Consider the following 15,758-nt stretch of genomic DNA (forward strand, 5'->3'; position numbering starts at 1 on the left):
TAAAACAAAGAGGGAATAGAAGTGAATGGAGTACAATTAGCTGAGTGTCTCTGTACTGAGTCTGGCTGGGACGCAGTTAACTTTCCCTATAGCAGCCCATATAGCGCTGTGCTTTGTGTAAGTAGCTAAAATGGTGCTGATAACCTACTGGTGTTTTGGCTGTTGCTGAGCAGGGCTCGCACAGCACCGAGGCGCTCTCTCCAACCCGCCCCGCAAAGGCCAGTAGACTGGGGGTGGGCAAGAGGTTCGGAGGTGACACAGCCAGGACAACTGCCCCAAACTGACCCAAGGGATATTCCATCACATGTGATGTTAGTGCTCAGCAATAAAAACTAAGAGAAAGGAGGAAGCTGGCAGAGGGACACATACACATTCCTTACTAAGCCATTTGTCTTCTGAAGCAAGTGCTACACCTGCTGAGGCCTGCTTCCCAGCACACCACCTGCTGATGGGAAGTAGAGAATAATTTTTTTTTTGTCTCCTTTTGCTTTACTTCTGCATGTGGCCTTTACCTTGACCCATGAGTTCTTAATCTTATTTTCTCCCCCCATCCTGCTGAGGATGGGGAGTGAGAGAGTGGCTTGGTGGGCACCTGGTGGCCAGCAAAGGTCAACCTACTGCAATCTTGTTCACTTGTTCAGAGACAGAAAAAAGGCCAACAAATATATGTTGGAATGAAGCAGTATCACGCTTCCACATAGTGTCACAATGCACATGAATCAATTAATCTACATTACAAAACATGCTTTCTGTTGGAAAAAGTTATAACACTGCCATATTTAAAATGCACTGGCATTCCAGTTGGGTTTTGCATAGCAAAATTTGTATAGCAAAGACAAATCAAGTCCCACTGGCACTGAATCACTTGACATCTTTAAGATAAACACAGGAAGAAGTCGATGAGTCTACAAGAAACATCCAGAGGACAGGGCACGCTTCAAAAGACCAGGCATTCATACCAGATAGGTGTATTTAAGACAAAGTTAATGTGAAATACCTGGTAAATTCCTGATGATCAGCAACTTCTGCCAGTTTATCTTGTGACAAAGCAGTAGTGGCAACTTCTGAGATCTGCAAGTCTTCTGCTTTGATCATATCTTTCCCTTCTTCCTCCCTATTACTACTTTTTTCTGGTCTCTTTATGGCTATTGATAAATCCTCTAGGTGTTCTACTATGGCCTGTTGAAATTAAGAAATATTTTGCATTAGACAACAAGACTGTTTCCCTGCCCTTCTAAATATCTTAGTGGTGTAGCCTATTCATATGCTAAACTGCATGCAGTACAAGATTGAAAGTCTCACTAAAGAGAAGAAAAACCAATGCATTTATTGAAAATCATTTTGGATATATTGAGCTGTAAAGTCCCATCAGTTCAACATACATACAATTAGTTGTCAGGTCTTTTTATACACGAAGTCATGGCAAGACATGGCTATTTGAAGTAATCTGCTAAGACTTTTTAAAATCTATTTCCAATTAGTCTTTGAAGCTAACAGCAAATTGATTTTATTACTCTAGTAAGTGTCAGGACCAAACCATGTCCAACCAACTTGTCTAAGCAACATGTAGAGTAACATTAAATGGACACTCATTCCTGAAAAATACTGTCTAAAATTACTGCACTGGAAAACGTGTGAAACTATTCAAAATCAGTGTCTACAAGAAGAGTTGCAATAGCAAATTGCCTAAACCGAATACACAGAATAATTACCAAAAATTCCCCCGCTCTCCTCCAGGGTAGAGAAGCCTTCATTTTACCCACGTAACTTATCCTACTCAAATTGGTTTTAAGTTTTTGTAGGCCAACTTACTTGGATTCAGACAAAAGTTACCTTTGCCTATATCCTTTATACATCAGCAATACTATTTTCTGTTGATCTCATTAAAAATACCCCCTGTGATAACCTTTTATGCCTAGGGATTATACGGGAGCCTCAACCTACTTTAAAATATAATTAAAATTTACTTTTTTGCAGTACTGTCAGTATTAGGGCTTATTATCTCTTTTAATGTTAGATGATCTTGGGAATCTGCAATTCCATTCATTCCAGTAGAGGGCTGTGGCAAACAGCGTTACTGGACAGGAAACTAAGTACATTTTACATATTTCTCCAAAGCACTGCAAAATGAAAGCAAATGAAAACCACTGAGGTCAGATGCTAATCCTCCATATGTACACAAAGAAATGCTGTAATAAAAAATAAAATACCTCAGGATGTTGTGGAATAGTGGAATCTTGATGGTTGGTGTCCTTTTTGCCATCTTTTTCAATTTTTAACTCTTCTTGTACTAGTAATGGCACTTCTTCATCAGAAGAATTCATATGGCTGTTAATATCTGTTATTTCCTCCTCTCCATTCTCAGTATCTGTTTCTGAGGGAGGGACACGTAGCTTATTCCCTAAGTCTAGCTCTGGAGCATCTTCCTTGTAGTCCTGTCCTGGTAAGCCCTTCTCATGTAACACATCTGTTACTGCTTCAGAAGAAGCTTTGTCATTTCCAGTACCGTAACCTTCAATACAAGGCTCAAGGTAAGCATCCAAAACTGCTGATATGGGAACATTATAATGTGGATAATAAAAGAGATCATGGGGTATTACAGATACTTTTGAAGAACTGGGTAGCACATCATCTGAAGACTCAGCTTCATCACAGCTGTCCAGGTCCTCTAGATTTTTAGGTACATCTGAGAGAGAGTCATCAGATGTTTCATGCTGTGTAGATAGTCCTTGGCTTTTGCGATTAGAACCATTGAGTGAACAATGGTTAGTTTCTGTTGTCTCAAAGATAGGTGATTGCTTTGTATGTTCATTTTGTGGAAGTTTCAGTATTTCCTCATTTAGAAGATGAAGGACATACTTATGTGTATCTTCTTGTTTTGAGGTATCTTCTGGTAAAAGAATTGAAGTTTGCGGTTTGCTCTCTTCTACTTTATTTATAGATTCATCTGTAAGTATACCTGAAGTCCAGGATAATGGACTCAGAGAAGAAGTATTGGCTGAAAGGCTCTTAGTTTCATTGTCATATTCAGTAGAGGTTTCTTTAGTTAATTCTTCAGAGTAGTCTTCAAAAGAGTCAACAGAATTTTTCTGATCTGTCAGAACAGCTGGAGAAAGGTCATTGTTCTGTTTCAGTGGATCGTCGGATAAGCCCCCTTCACTTGGCATGAATTTATCACTTAGAACCTCCCAAGAGGAATTGGATTCAAAACTGACAGATCCTGTAATTTTCAGTGAGGTAGGCCTCTGAGGCTCCTCTTCAGACGTTTCCTGTGCATCACCTAACACTTGACTCAGTTTCCCATTACATTTTTCAGGAACGGTTTCTGATGGGATTCTCTCAGGTGTGTCATGAATATGAACCTTTGGAGGAGCAGGATGACTCCTTTCATGATTAACAGTATACATGTTTTCTTCACGTTCACTTAAAATCAAGATTTTGCCTTCCTTTTCTGAAGGTGTGTCTTTGATGTGGACGTACGTGGACTCGATTGGAAGCTCCTTGTCAGGATCTGTAAAGTCTTCCTATAAGTGACAATACACCATTAAAAGACAAATCATACCTCAAATACCATTTTACTTTTCCCAAACACTACAGACAGGGTAACTATTTAGCCCATCACCTCATTACTTTGTGAATGGCCAATTAATGACTCACTTATTTTGAAAGCAGGGAAACCAATTGGCAAGTCAAGTGAGTTGAACAAAGGTCAATGTCAAGAAGCCACTCATACAGATAGATTAGAATGCAGACAAGCCTGCTTTTCAGTTGTTAATGCATTCATCTCTCCTTGCTGCATCTGTGGCGACAACTGACTTGACTTTTTGACACAACCCCAAACCCTGAGAATAAAATAAATCTAACAAGTTCACTAAATCCACTGTGAAGTAGATTAATATACTAGATTATTCCATTCCAACAGACTGGTTTTAAAAAAAAGTCAGCTTTTTTTCTTTGTCCATTGAAATGCTGACAAGTCTTAATGCCAACAAATCTTAATGCTCATCTAATCTAATAATCATAATTAGAATATTATAATAATTTTAATTCCAGTGACTTTAGTAATGCCTACCAATTTTATGAGCTACAAAATACATACCAACAGGAACATTCAGTCAAGAAATAAGAGGAAATGCCTCTTGAGTAGGAACCGTCATGTATGTGCATATACTCTAGCACAAAAACTTACCCAGATACTCAAGGGACACTGACTCCCTTGGGAACACTTTCAAACCAAAAAGACTATGTTGAACTAGGGTTGCCTGGAAGTATGAGCAGCCTCCAGAACATTTTTTCAACTTATGCATGTCTTCTCCAGTTCCTGGGACTTCCCATTTTTCCTCAAGTTTTCTGTCTCCTATCCTTTAATTCCTCTATAAGTTTATCCTCTGTTTCTCCAAAAGACCTTTGTCAGTCCCTGACACTGTCAGTCCCTGCTTCCTCCTCAATTCTTTATTTTTGATGAAGTCTGCATTATAGTCCTGGTCCTGTAAGCTGCAGTTTATTTCATGCTTACAGCATGTGCTTTTGACTGCTGCATTGACAAGATTCAGCCTCTGGTATCTTGTGTCTGGTACCTGCTAAATTCAGATTGATTGTGGCCCTCAAACTGGAGAAGACAGAAGTCAAAATATAATTCAAAGTCCAATTAATTATCATAGATGAAGCGAGAAATTTCAGCCTTATTCTGAGACTAATATAGCAAAGCAGTAGAGCCCTATGTAACCAGTTCTAACCTCTGAAAGTTACAGTTGGGTGCAAATGTTTAAGAGCCTGGTTCTACCTAAAGAATTTTAGTGATCGCCCGTGAAAGCCCATTTGACTGATTTAGCAAAAATGTGAAAAATGAAAACTGAGTTTGTGGTTTCTTTAAAATAGTCTAGAAAGAAACCTACAAGATAAATACAGCAATATCTGACTTCATTAAGTACGGCAAAGCAAATTTAAAAAATGACATGGCATAGGAGTAAACACATACCCCTTCCAGCTCTGGGAAGTGTTCCAGAAATTGTGCCACATACGTCACAATTGACTGCTCATCGGGTGATTCCACCATGATATCTATGGAGACAGATGCAAGGGGCTTGAGCACACACGGCTTTGAAATGCTCTTGCAGAGGAACAGATCGTCAGACATTTATCCTGCCTTTATGATGAGAGAAATAACAGCTACAAATGCTTTTCTTTTTCTGACAGTTCAGAGAGGGCGCCGTCCTTCTCACTGTTGATGGTACTCAAAAGAGTTCTCAACATCTTACTCACATTACTTTTTTCCTATTTCCAAACACATACTAAACCCTGATCAAGGTCCCTTTTCATCCACCTCATACTGCCATTAGACAGTGGTCTTCCTGACTGACAGCACAGTGGTTTATTTTTAGCAGGATGGCCCAGTCTTCAACAGGTGACCCATGAAAGCACCCAATCTGTGCTTTCAATCATAAAATCAAGGCCTAACACCTGACTAGTACAGTTCAGTAAAAACGACTGCAAGAAGCAGCTCCATTTATATACATATATTTATATACACATATTTATATACACATATATATGCTTATGTTTACATATATAAATATACGTGTTTGTATATATGCATTGCAAAGGAAAAACTGGGAGATGGAGATACATTTGAAGAGATATCTACCCGTTTTCCTGGTACAGCAGACTCGTACACTTCATCCTGGAGTGACACGTGGTCTCTGCAGACTGTAGGCATTACGAAATGGTGCCGATGCATTGAGACATCTCTCAGCACAACAGGGTGGTGATTAATGCCCACTGGTAATGCAGGTGTCACACAGCATCTAAACATTAACCAGGACTAGTGTACATAGCTAAAACTATGGTAAGATCTCTGCCTCTAAGGTGCTTACAAATATGACTGGAAGCATATGACTGCAAAACAGTGACCAATTCATTTTTATTTTTCTTATCAATCAGCCCAACACACTGATCACATCAACAGTCTAATCACTGGCGGGTTTTTGGTAGGTATCACAATGCAACATTCATTAATTCATTATAGTTTGAATGTTTCCCAACAAAGCTGATGTAGGTGTTTTACCTTCTGGTTCTAGGAGCCGAGGAACACCCAGCTTATTTTGTGCTATGCTGAAAGCATCTTCCAGGTTTTCTCGAGCTGATTTCTCCAGTGCTTGCTTCATGTCTACCAAAGTAGAGTCTATTGCTTTTATGATAGCTAAGAAGGCAAGGCCACTCCTCCAACTGCTGGCAAAGTCCTGAACTGCAACACCGTACCTGAACAGAATTACATACGGTTTAAATGGGTGGTTGTGTTACAAAATCCAAAGTAAAGGCATCATAATTTTCAAAGACCCCTGAAAATTAAAAGTAAGGTTGCTGAGTTGCACTAGTCACATTTGAAGTCTTTTGGGATTTTGAGATGCACAAAATACGTCCATAAAACACAAGGATTCGCAAACTGGATCGGTGCAGCTAACAGCTGACATCAACCTGCTTGTAGGAAGTAGTTAGTAAAAATAAAGCCCTCAAAAACTCAGCAACCACATTTAACATTCACAAAATCAAATGTCTCCATGACTCCTGTTTCTGTTGCTCTCCAGCATTTTAATGCCATAGTTTGGGAAGACTGCCAGCACTTAAGCATTTAAAAGCATAAGCATAAATGATTCACATTCCTGTGTACTTGGCCTTCTATAGCAGAAAACTGTGCTTTGCCAAATGCAAATGGTGTCAGTGTGTGTATAAACCACAAGTTTGTTAGATGCCCAAAGTTTTGGAGGAAAAAACAACCATCAAACTTGCAATGAAACACACCCCCAGAACAGAAAATTCTGCACGTCATTGGTAACAGGATTATAATGACGCTATTTTGTTTTTAATAGTGCAGTTGCAAGAACAATTTTCTCCTATTAGATGTTTTCAATTTGAACTCTTTGACTGGACTGAAAAGTCTATGGGCTTTACTTCTCTGGTTCTCACTTTCCTAGTACCACCTCCCTGCTAAAGACATTATCAGCATTATTTTGGGACTAAAACCGTGCTTCCTCTATGGTCTGCACTGGCAGCAGTGAACTACGGATCTCAATGGGACAAGTTTATCTACACAACAAGCACCCTTAGCTTCACTGGAGATAAGCAAGGGATGATGTGGCCTGCAGGACCAAGTATTTAAGTTATTGTCAACACTAGACACAGAACATTTGTGTTAGCAGGCAGATTTTGACACATATATCCATCAACAGACAAAAATCCCAAATATTCAGTTACCCAACTTGTATAAGTAAGTTTGACCCATGCTCTTCTTCAGAACTCTCTGGCAGTCATCACTTCAGATAACAATGTGTGTAAAATACACTCCAAGCATTTACACGTGCACTAGACATCTTACACTAAAGTTTTTAACTCAAGAGGAACTATGCTAGGTTAAAGCATTACTAGACAAAATGCTTTGGCGAAAGAACTGCTTTTTTATTAGAGGAGAGAGGTGTGTTAAGCAACGGAAATGGACCCAAATGTTACAGTTCATGAGAAACGACCTAAGATTCACCCCTTTCCCCTCTTCAATTCTGAGGAAAGAGAGACTCTAATACAGGCTCTGTCCTTCAAGGCACTCTGCATCACACAAAGAAGCTCCCTCAGGGCTGCTGCATAATTTAAGAGGCTGTTCCTAAAGCCTTTCAATACATTTATTTTTTCAGTTCACCCCTTGTTTATGCCTACCCTTTTAATTAGCAAAAGATATCAAACAGACTGCACAAAAGCCAGGAGGGAATGATCCTGTTTTAAGCAGCACCAAGCAGATTAGTGCAAGTTAACATTTAACACTCAAGTCATGAAGCCAGCAACACGCACAGCTTCAAGGTCAGACAGCTGCTGTAGACACATGGCTGAAGCGATATACCCACCCTGCAGCGACCGTGTGCCTGCAGACTTCGAAAGCAGAAGAAGCCACAGCGCATGGCAGTGTACACGCGGGGCATGAGAGAGAAGAGTTTCAGCTTCAAACGTGCAGGGGACAAAACACAGTTTTCCATACGGGGTTTGTTAGCTTACTTTCTGGTTTTCCTCTGAACCCAGATTAAAAGGGCTCTGATGGCTTTCCGCTGATCCTTCACTGTAATGGACACGTTTCTCTCCACGCTGGGAGTGCTGGGGTGGGATGTGTCTGACTCAGGACCACTCGGCCCAGAGGAGAGGCTGGAGGAGGAGGAGTTCCGGTTGAGGTTGCCTGTCAGCTCCTTAATCTGTAAAAAAAGGCGAAACCCACAGTGCTGTGGTTTAACACCAACTGCACGGAGAAGTCAGTGCTTGTTTTCATGCAAACTTTAAAGATAACAGCACCATAACTGAATTTTAAGAGGTAATTATAGGCCTGGCCATCATAACTCTCAACTTGTATTGCACAGGTGTGACAGCCAGCAGCAGCCCAGCTGGCAACCCCAGGAAACAGAAAGGGCAAGGTATTGGTTAAGGCTGAGGTCAGCAAATTTGTATTAAACAAAAAGCAAAGAAACATGTCCTTGAAAGAAAAGTTAGTTTTCTGAAACTGAAATAATTCTTTCCCTTCACAGGACTTGCTTGAGTAAAATATTTTTAGTCAAGAAGTGGTGACCTGCAGCAGTACTCCTGTCCTTGGTCAGCTTTCATAGATTTGAGTCCAAATTGTCCACTCTGCTGCTTTGAGGTCCCCCATGCCCTCTGCTGCCAGGGTGACAGATTCTGGTTGCGCTGTCTCTGCCTGTGAGTCCATCTGGCCAAACTGGTGCTGTGCACCACTGTTCAGCTTGAGGAGCTCAGCCAGGGAAAGAAACCCCAGTGCAATGTCGAGATTATTTTTTAAACCTGTAACCATTTTAGAAATGAGTCCAAGAGAATGAAAGAGCCTCACAGTCTTACAAGACTTGCAGAAACCCTTCCTCCATCTCTCTTTGCTCATTAGAATTTGGCGTTGTCTTGAAGGACGTTTCAAAATATGTGTAGATTAGGGAGCAGTTCTAATCTAAGCCTGGGACTAAATCAAGTTTCAGGCTTAAATCAGTTTTATCAGCTCCAGGCCCTTCAAGATCTTTCATTTGACCCTCTACATCACTTGTGAATTTTTGCCATGTCGAGTGAGTCTTCAAAGACAGTGATTCTACATGGAATTTCCCACTACATTGGACCAAATCCAGAAAAGGTTATTGAAAATAAACTGTGACCTGGAACCAAACCTGAGACATTGGTTCAGGTCCAGGGAGTCTGGAACACAACCCTGAGAAGGCACAGGAGAGAAGGGAAAGTAGTAATCTGAAGCTCTAATTCTGGTCCAAGTCAAATGAGGGCTTAAATTGTCTCTTATTTACACCAAAGTAGGTCCAATGAAGTAAAATGAAAGCAGCTGCAGTTATAAAATTAGTGTATATTGAGAGGGAAAAGCTCAGGTTTAGCATGCTTAATTATGTTATTTAGGATTAAAATCAACTTAAAAATCAGTATTCAGCTGGAATAGGTTGGTACCATGAAGATTGTTCACTTATGATTAAGTACTCAAGTTTTATTACCTGAAAAAACAAGATTATATTCCATATTAGTCCAAGTACCAGAGACGAATTTCCATCTGCTATTTCTGCTGCATCGATGCTAACAAGCTTTACCTGTAGACGAGATCATAAATTCAGAGCTGAATTCAAAGAAGCAAGGTAAATGCAAAAAATGTACTGAAACTACTGGACATGTCCAGAACACTTCTGCCACTGACTGGCCAGCCAAAAAGCAAGACTGGAATCTTGTGCTAATGATAATGTGCCCTGATTGCAACTACCCTGCTCATTGAACTCTTATCTCAAGCCCCCAGCATAGTCTGCAGAACAGAACTGAGCCCAGTTCTGCATCCCCAGGACCACAAATGTGTTTCCTCCATGCAAAAATGGAACAAGATGGTGCCCCCTCCAGTGGACCCTATTCTTAAAAAGCAGAGTCACTTCTCATACAAAAATTAAAATCCTAATAAGATCTGCTTGCTTCTGTTTTGCTATGCACCTCCTTTCTCCTTGCTTATCTCACCTTACACAGCTTGGCACAGGGTTCTGATTAATTCAGTTAGCGAAGGATAGAGTTGCCTAATCCAAGCAAACTTGACTTTCCCACACTGAGGTTTATCCACCTGATAACACCAGGATGTTATTCTCTTAGACAGCACAGACTTGGTTTTGGCAAAGGTCACGGAGGAGGGAGGAAGCAAGGAAGCTGTCAGTACTGCACATGGCACCCAGACTCAGTTAAACCCCAGCATACAGCCCATTTATCACTTAGAAATCCTGTACATGATGAATCACTTAGCAGCACTTTACCCTGCTGCCCCAGTTCTGCAGAAGCGTACGCTGACGGGTTCCACCTACTGTGGTTTAATATCTAACCCTGAAGCTCTTGGCAGCCAAGGCATTTTGCCAACACTTTCATCACCACCCTTTACTAACTGGTTTGGTTAAACTGAAAAAAGGAAAGCAAAATAACTTTTTATCTAGTGGTTTGCACAACAGTTTTTAATCTTAGCAGGAAGACACCTCTAGCGGTCATATGTTAAGGCTCAGATTTCTTGCTAGCTCCAAGGTATTTGGCACAGGAAAACCTTTAAGACCTAGTACATTTTAATAGCATTTTCTCCAAAATGGGGAGCAAGTCGCATTTAACATTAGAATTCTCTCAGTGCCAGCTCTGTCCTCTTACTGCTGCTTATGTTTGTCACCCAGCCCAGTAGAGATACCCAGCTATATGATACTACCTGCCTCCTCTTAAGGAAAAAGAAATCCATAGAAAAGTAGGTGTTTTAGCACCACTAATTAAAAGGTCATCTGTGTCCAAGGCTCCTCCTGTCTGGTCTTGCTCACTGAGTTTCTAGGTTGTCCCCTAGCAAGGTCCTGGCAACCAGACATGCTTCAGCTGCAGCTCTGCTATGTGTTGATATCAACGGAGAGAAAAAAAATCTCATCTACCAGTAGGCCTTAGCTGGATTTAGGTAGAAAGCATCAACTGGGAAACTGTTAAGAAATCAGAGAACTTGTAGAATATTTCTTAGCAGTTCTATAGGACATGTAGACATACACATTTAAGGCCACAGAAGCTCCTACTGGTGGGCTTTCCAAAAGAAGACTGGAACACCTGGAAATTACTGGACAACTTCTTGACATTTCACATACTCTGCTGGGGAAAACGGCAAAGGAGGTTAAACCTCCCACATCTGCCAGGTTGTAAGAGATCCACTAAGGCATCACATCACGCCCATTTGTGTGCTGGGGTTGCAGTGACTCTCCTGCATGACTAGCACTGCTGCAGGCTCTCTGGAGCAAGAGCTATGCTCATTGCAGGGAAGCAGCAAAATGACATCAGTTTCTGTTGTGCCATTCCACACAAGGCAGGGCTTTACCCCTAGACAGACACCTGCCCCCTCCTCATCCATGAAGTTTAAACCGTACAAAGTACTTGCACCCTGGAGTCAACAGGATCAATGACTACATTTTCTTCCCAGACAGTATAGTGGAAAAGTTGCAAAACTTTATTCAGATGCTGGATAAAAAAATATTTCAGTACAGCAAGAATGCTGCAGTCCTTTATGGGACATAGTCCAACATTAGTTTTCTCTTTCTGAAAGATCTTGGTATGCCGGGTGTATGAGCTGTGGGCTGGGCTTCTCTTGATAGCATTACTTCTCAACACTTTTCAAGAGTAGAGAGTTTTCAAGACACAGGCCACACCTATAGGGCCCATTTATAGGCCCTAATGGGAGAAACCAAAAAAGGAAAAAAAGGATTGTATCATTTCAAGCTACAGGTTCTGATCTTGCTTGGTCACTTACAACTTCAGGAAGTGATGTTGCAGTAGTGCCACACTGACTATGAGGGAAGTTATATACTTATAAGGTTTTGATTCCTGGAATTATGCATTTATGTCATGTTCCTGGATTGAATTTTCTATTGCCTTTGACTCATGATCAGCTGCTGCAGCAGTTTACTAGATAAACTCATTATTTTTAATACTGAAAGCATTTCTAATGAGAGGAATGAAACTCATCTACCTTCAGCATAACTGAAGTAATGCCACTAAGACCCAGTTCATAAAGATTACCTGCGTTTCTTTTTATTTTCTTTTAATATTGGGTTCCTGAACCTTTAATCCTGTTGAACTTTTACATTATAAAATGAACAAATAATCTTTGTTTTAGACTCTGTAGGTGTTCTCGTTGTGGATTTTTATGTGGCTTTTCAGCCTTGCTGCTAAGGTAAGTCACAGTGCCTTTAAGCAGTGCATTCCTCTTACGTACATACAGCACATCAGACTAGTTAAAATTACAACAATTACAATTTGCATCATACGTCAAGAAGAGATATTAAGATCTGCCTTTGGAAATACTCACATTACTATCCTCCAAGAACTTAAGTGCTTTGGCTATGTTGTTCAAACGAAAAATGCGATGGGTTGAAGATTTGTATTCGTGCATCTAGAAAAAATAAGAGCCATGCTGTTTTTAAGAATGATGAAATTATTTACCACATCATATAAAGCTTAAAAAACCCTACAGATTCAGAGGCAAAACAAAGCTAAGGAAATCTACCTATATAAAATTATTGCCATCTTTTCTGATCAGTAAAGTGCTTCAACTGCATGATCTGCCCTTGCTGTGGCAAAACAGGGTTAGCAACCAGCCAGCTTTCCTGCTCTCCAGATCTTATCAGTCTCTTGGACTTGCCACGTTGATTATTTATGTAATCACTCCCCAACCACGTTCAGTCTCAGGATCAAATTTACCTGAAAATTTGTAATAATAGATTTTTTTTTCCTTGAAATAAATTAAATGTTCCTAATTAGGAAGCATGAACATTTTTCATAGCAGGCACAGTCAGGTGGGAGGGAGAAGCCTTCATTCTGGCAGAAATGAAACAGATTTGTTGCATGCCTGTCTTCCTGCCACACTGTTTTTATCATGTGTGCAGGAAGACCTAACTGCCAGCACCAGAAGTTTAGCCAGTTGACCTTACCTCCTTCTTTGCCCTTCTCCCTGCCATCCTGGGGCATAGCCTAGGGTTTACCATGATGTGTTTCCCCCTTCAATTCCTTTCCAGCCTGGCTTTCAATGTGGTCTGGATGAATGCACACAGAGACACTGCTGCTTCTGCTACAGCTCCCCAAAGGTGCAAGAACATTAAAAAATAGGCAGTTCTGCATGTGTGACCACAGTGGCCATTCATGCTGCAGGATGCAGACGGTTCAGTCACTACAGAGCATCACCAGGTGCAAGTGCATCTGCAGTGGTGAGGCAGCTGCAGAACAGGTCTCTCCTCTTATCCAAGTGCGATACCCACACAGAAGAGAGTACTTGCTGACAAGACTGATGTAGAAAGAAAACATTAGTCAGCTGTAATTGGTCATTTATATTTGCACTGGGTGTTTCCATTTCTGGTATGTGGAACTTTATACAGCTCTTACAAAGAAAGGAGGCAAGAAAAAGATTTGGATAAGTGAAACTTTGCCCTTCTGATTTAGACCATATCAGTAAGACTAATGAAACCTGAGCCAGGATAGCAGACCTATTAAGTGTCATAATGATCTTAGACAAAACAGAAACAGAATTTACAGATTAAAAAATACTGCAGCAAATACATCTTTTCTTGGTAATGTGACTTGGGTGATCTCCAAACGGAATACGTGAGCATGAATGTATTAAAGCCTTATAATACCTGAAGGGTAGGAACATTTACACTGATCACACACTATTTACACCATAGTTATATATTTCCTTGAAATCTAAGTTACAACTCAGGACACCAGCCTGTAACATATGGAAATTGCAATGCAGTTGCTGAAATGCTTCTTACTATACCCAAGACGTGGGACCAAGTTCACCCTTATTCCTCGGACGTCCATACATTGTTGCTCGTAACATGCAGAGCTCCATACCTGCGGAGGTTTCTCCCTCTTGTATACATACCAGCTTTTGTCCTGACAGTACTTCCAGTAGCGCCATCAAGATTTTGCCATCTTGTATGTCAATAAACAAGTCTTTCACTTTCAGAGGTGGCTTGCACTGTGAAGAAAAGAAACGAGGTAGTTTCTACAGCGGTACTGCTTGGTATGTCACCATGATTTCAGAGAGTAAGAACTTTACAAGGCAGAGATACTACAGATAAATCTTAGCCTGAAGGAAGAAAGGCCTGACTTTTCTTCACATCAGTGGCAATTCTGTCCTAAGAATGTCTGAGCTAAAACCGAGATATAGTACTCATGTAACTGAGATCAGACAAGAACTTATTCTGGATTTCCCATAACAGAATCTCACCCTCAATACTCTGCCTAGGAAGCAAACACCCAAGGGCTGGTGCTGAACCCTCAGACTAAGACAAGTCCAACAGAAGCGAATCCCACTTTATGCCTAAAATAAGTCCGAGATCCAGCTAGCCCAATGTCCTGTCTCCTCTGGAAGGTTTCTGGGGTGTCATTCTGTTTCCCAGTATTTTCAAAGTACTTAAATAGCAACTTCTTGTATTGTGTCTCTCTCTTCTCAGCAAACTCCTCCAAAGGGAACCATCACCTTACTTCCCTGAGGTGTCCGAAGATGTGTGCACTGTGAGACACACAGCCCAGTCAGCTCAGCCCTTAGGGGTAGTCTCAGCTGCAGCAATTACGATGTGTTCAGGTGTCACTCACTCACGTGTCCCTAAAGAGCCAAATCTTTTTATCTTTGGTTGAGTAACGCACTACTGTTCGATTAAGCACTGCTTCTGGCAAACTGGGACCATACATTTTTCTTATTAGTCTTTAATCTAGGCAAGAGTACTAAACAATGCTCCATAATGATAGTTCATTTCAAGGTTAAACAACCTATCTGAAAGCCTCAAATCCAAACCTTTTTTATTCTTTCATTACTTAAGACAAGAACCACCAGAACCTGGAAGATGCAGACCACTTCCAACTATCCCACAACTAGCAGACCCAGCTCCTCTCAAAAGATGATGCAGATGGGATGGTCTGGTCCAAAAGATGGCACACCACACCATAAGTTTCCTGAAGAAGTACAAGAAGACAGCTTCACTGCTGCCCTTAAAAGAATGAAGCCACTCTGCAAGAAGTGCTGCTTTGCGGATAGAGACAGAGCCACTTTTCTCAGTGGGTGTCCTCAGGGAATCACCTGTAATGAGAGAGAGCTTTAGCGAAGCTCTCGTTATTTACAGGGATATGTTTATTATGCCACTTCCATGAAGAACATCAATATAGCAGCAGGCCTTTGCCCTTTCTTCAGAAAAGCATTCTTCTTTGTTGAATCAGAGGGGAAAAGTATTCATATGTACTCCAGAGAAAACAGTTCACCTGCCCACAAAGTTTCTAAGACTTCATATGCTTGGCACAGCAGAATTAACAGCACCCTACAGCCTTTTTCATGATCTAATTCCTTCTGTAAATCAAAGACCTTCTCCACAGTCATATATTTGACAAACCTTTTCGACGACTTCCAAAACTGAAGTTAGTTTAAAGCCCCAGAGCCTGATTCACGAAGGAATCACGTAACACTGTCTTAGTTCTGAGACACCTTTGGGAGCAATTGCTAGCCAAAACATTTCCAACTAGCCTTATTCTGATTTTCCAGTGAGATTTAAGAGGATCCCTTTATTCCTTCAGCAACGCTCACTGCAGAGTAGTGGACTTAAGCAACTATATATGTGATGCCTTTCTTCTAAAACCTCTTTGCTTTACTATGTCTGAAACGCAGTTACCTTCCAAGAACTACAGGACCAAGACTGAGAGTC

At 40.9% G+C, this 15,758-nt stretch overlaps 1 protein-coding gene across 1 annotated transcript in view; it reads right to left on the reverse strand.

Moving 5' to 3' along the window:
• Positions 1-15,758, reverse strand: part of CLMN (calmin) — a 72,878-nt gene that overhangs the window by 3,602 nt on the left and 53,518 nt on the right. Inside the window, exons 3-10 of the mRNA XM_075103823.1 lie at positions 13,946-14,041; positions 12,374-12,457; positions 9,525-9,617; positions 8,038-8,228; positions 6,065-6,258; positions 4,979-5,061; positions 2,211-3,524; positions 998-1,179 (exon numbers count right to left, since the gene is read on the reverse strand). Of these exons, the coding sequence (XP_074959924.1) occupies positions 998-1,179; positions 2,211-3,524; positions 4,979-5,061; positions 6,065-6,258; positions 8,038-8,228; positions 9,525-9,617; positions 12,374-12,457; positions 13,946-14,041 (2,237 nt within the window). The remainder of the gene's footprint in view (positions 1-997; positions 1,180-2,210; positions 3,525-4,978; positions 5,062-6,064; positions 6,259-8,037; positions 8,229-9,524; positions 9,618-12,373; positions 12,458-13,945; positions 14,042-15,758) is intronic.

The sequence above is a fragment of the Phalacrocorax aristotelis genome, chromosome 9, assembly GCF_949628215.1.
Source record: "Phalacrocorax aristotelis chromosome 9, bGulAri2.1, whole genome shotgun sequence".
Taxonomy (NCBI): domain Eukaryota; kingdom Metazoa; phylum Chordata; class Aves; order Suliformes; family Phalacrocoracidae; genus Phalacrocorax; species Phalacrocorax aristotelis.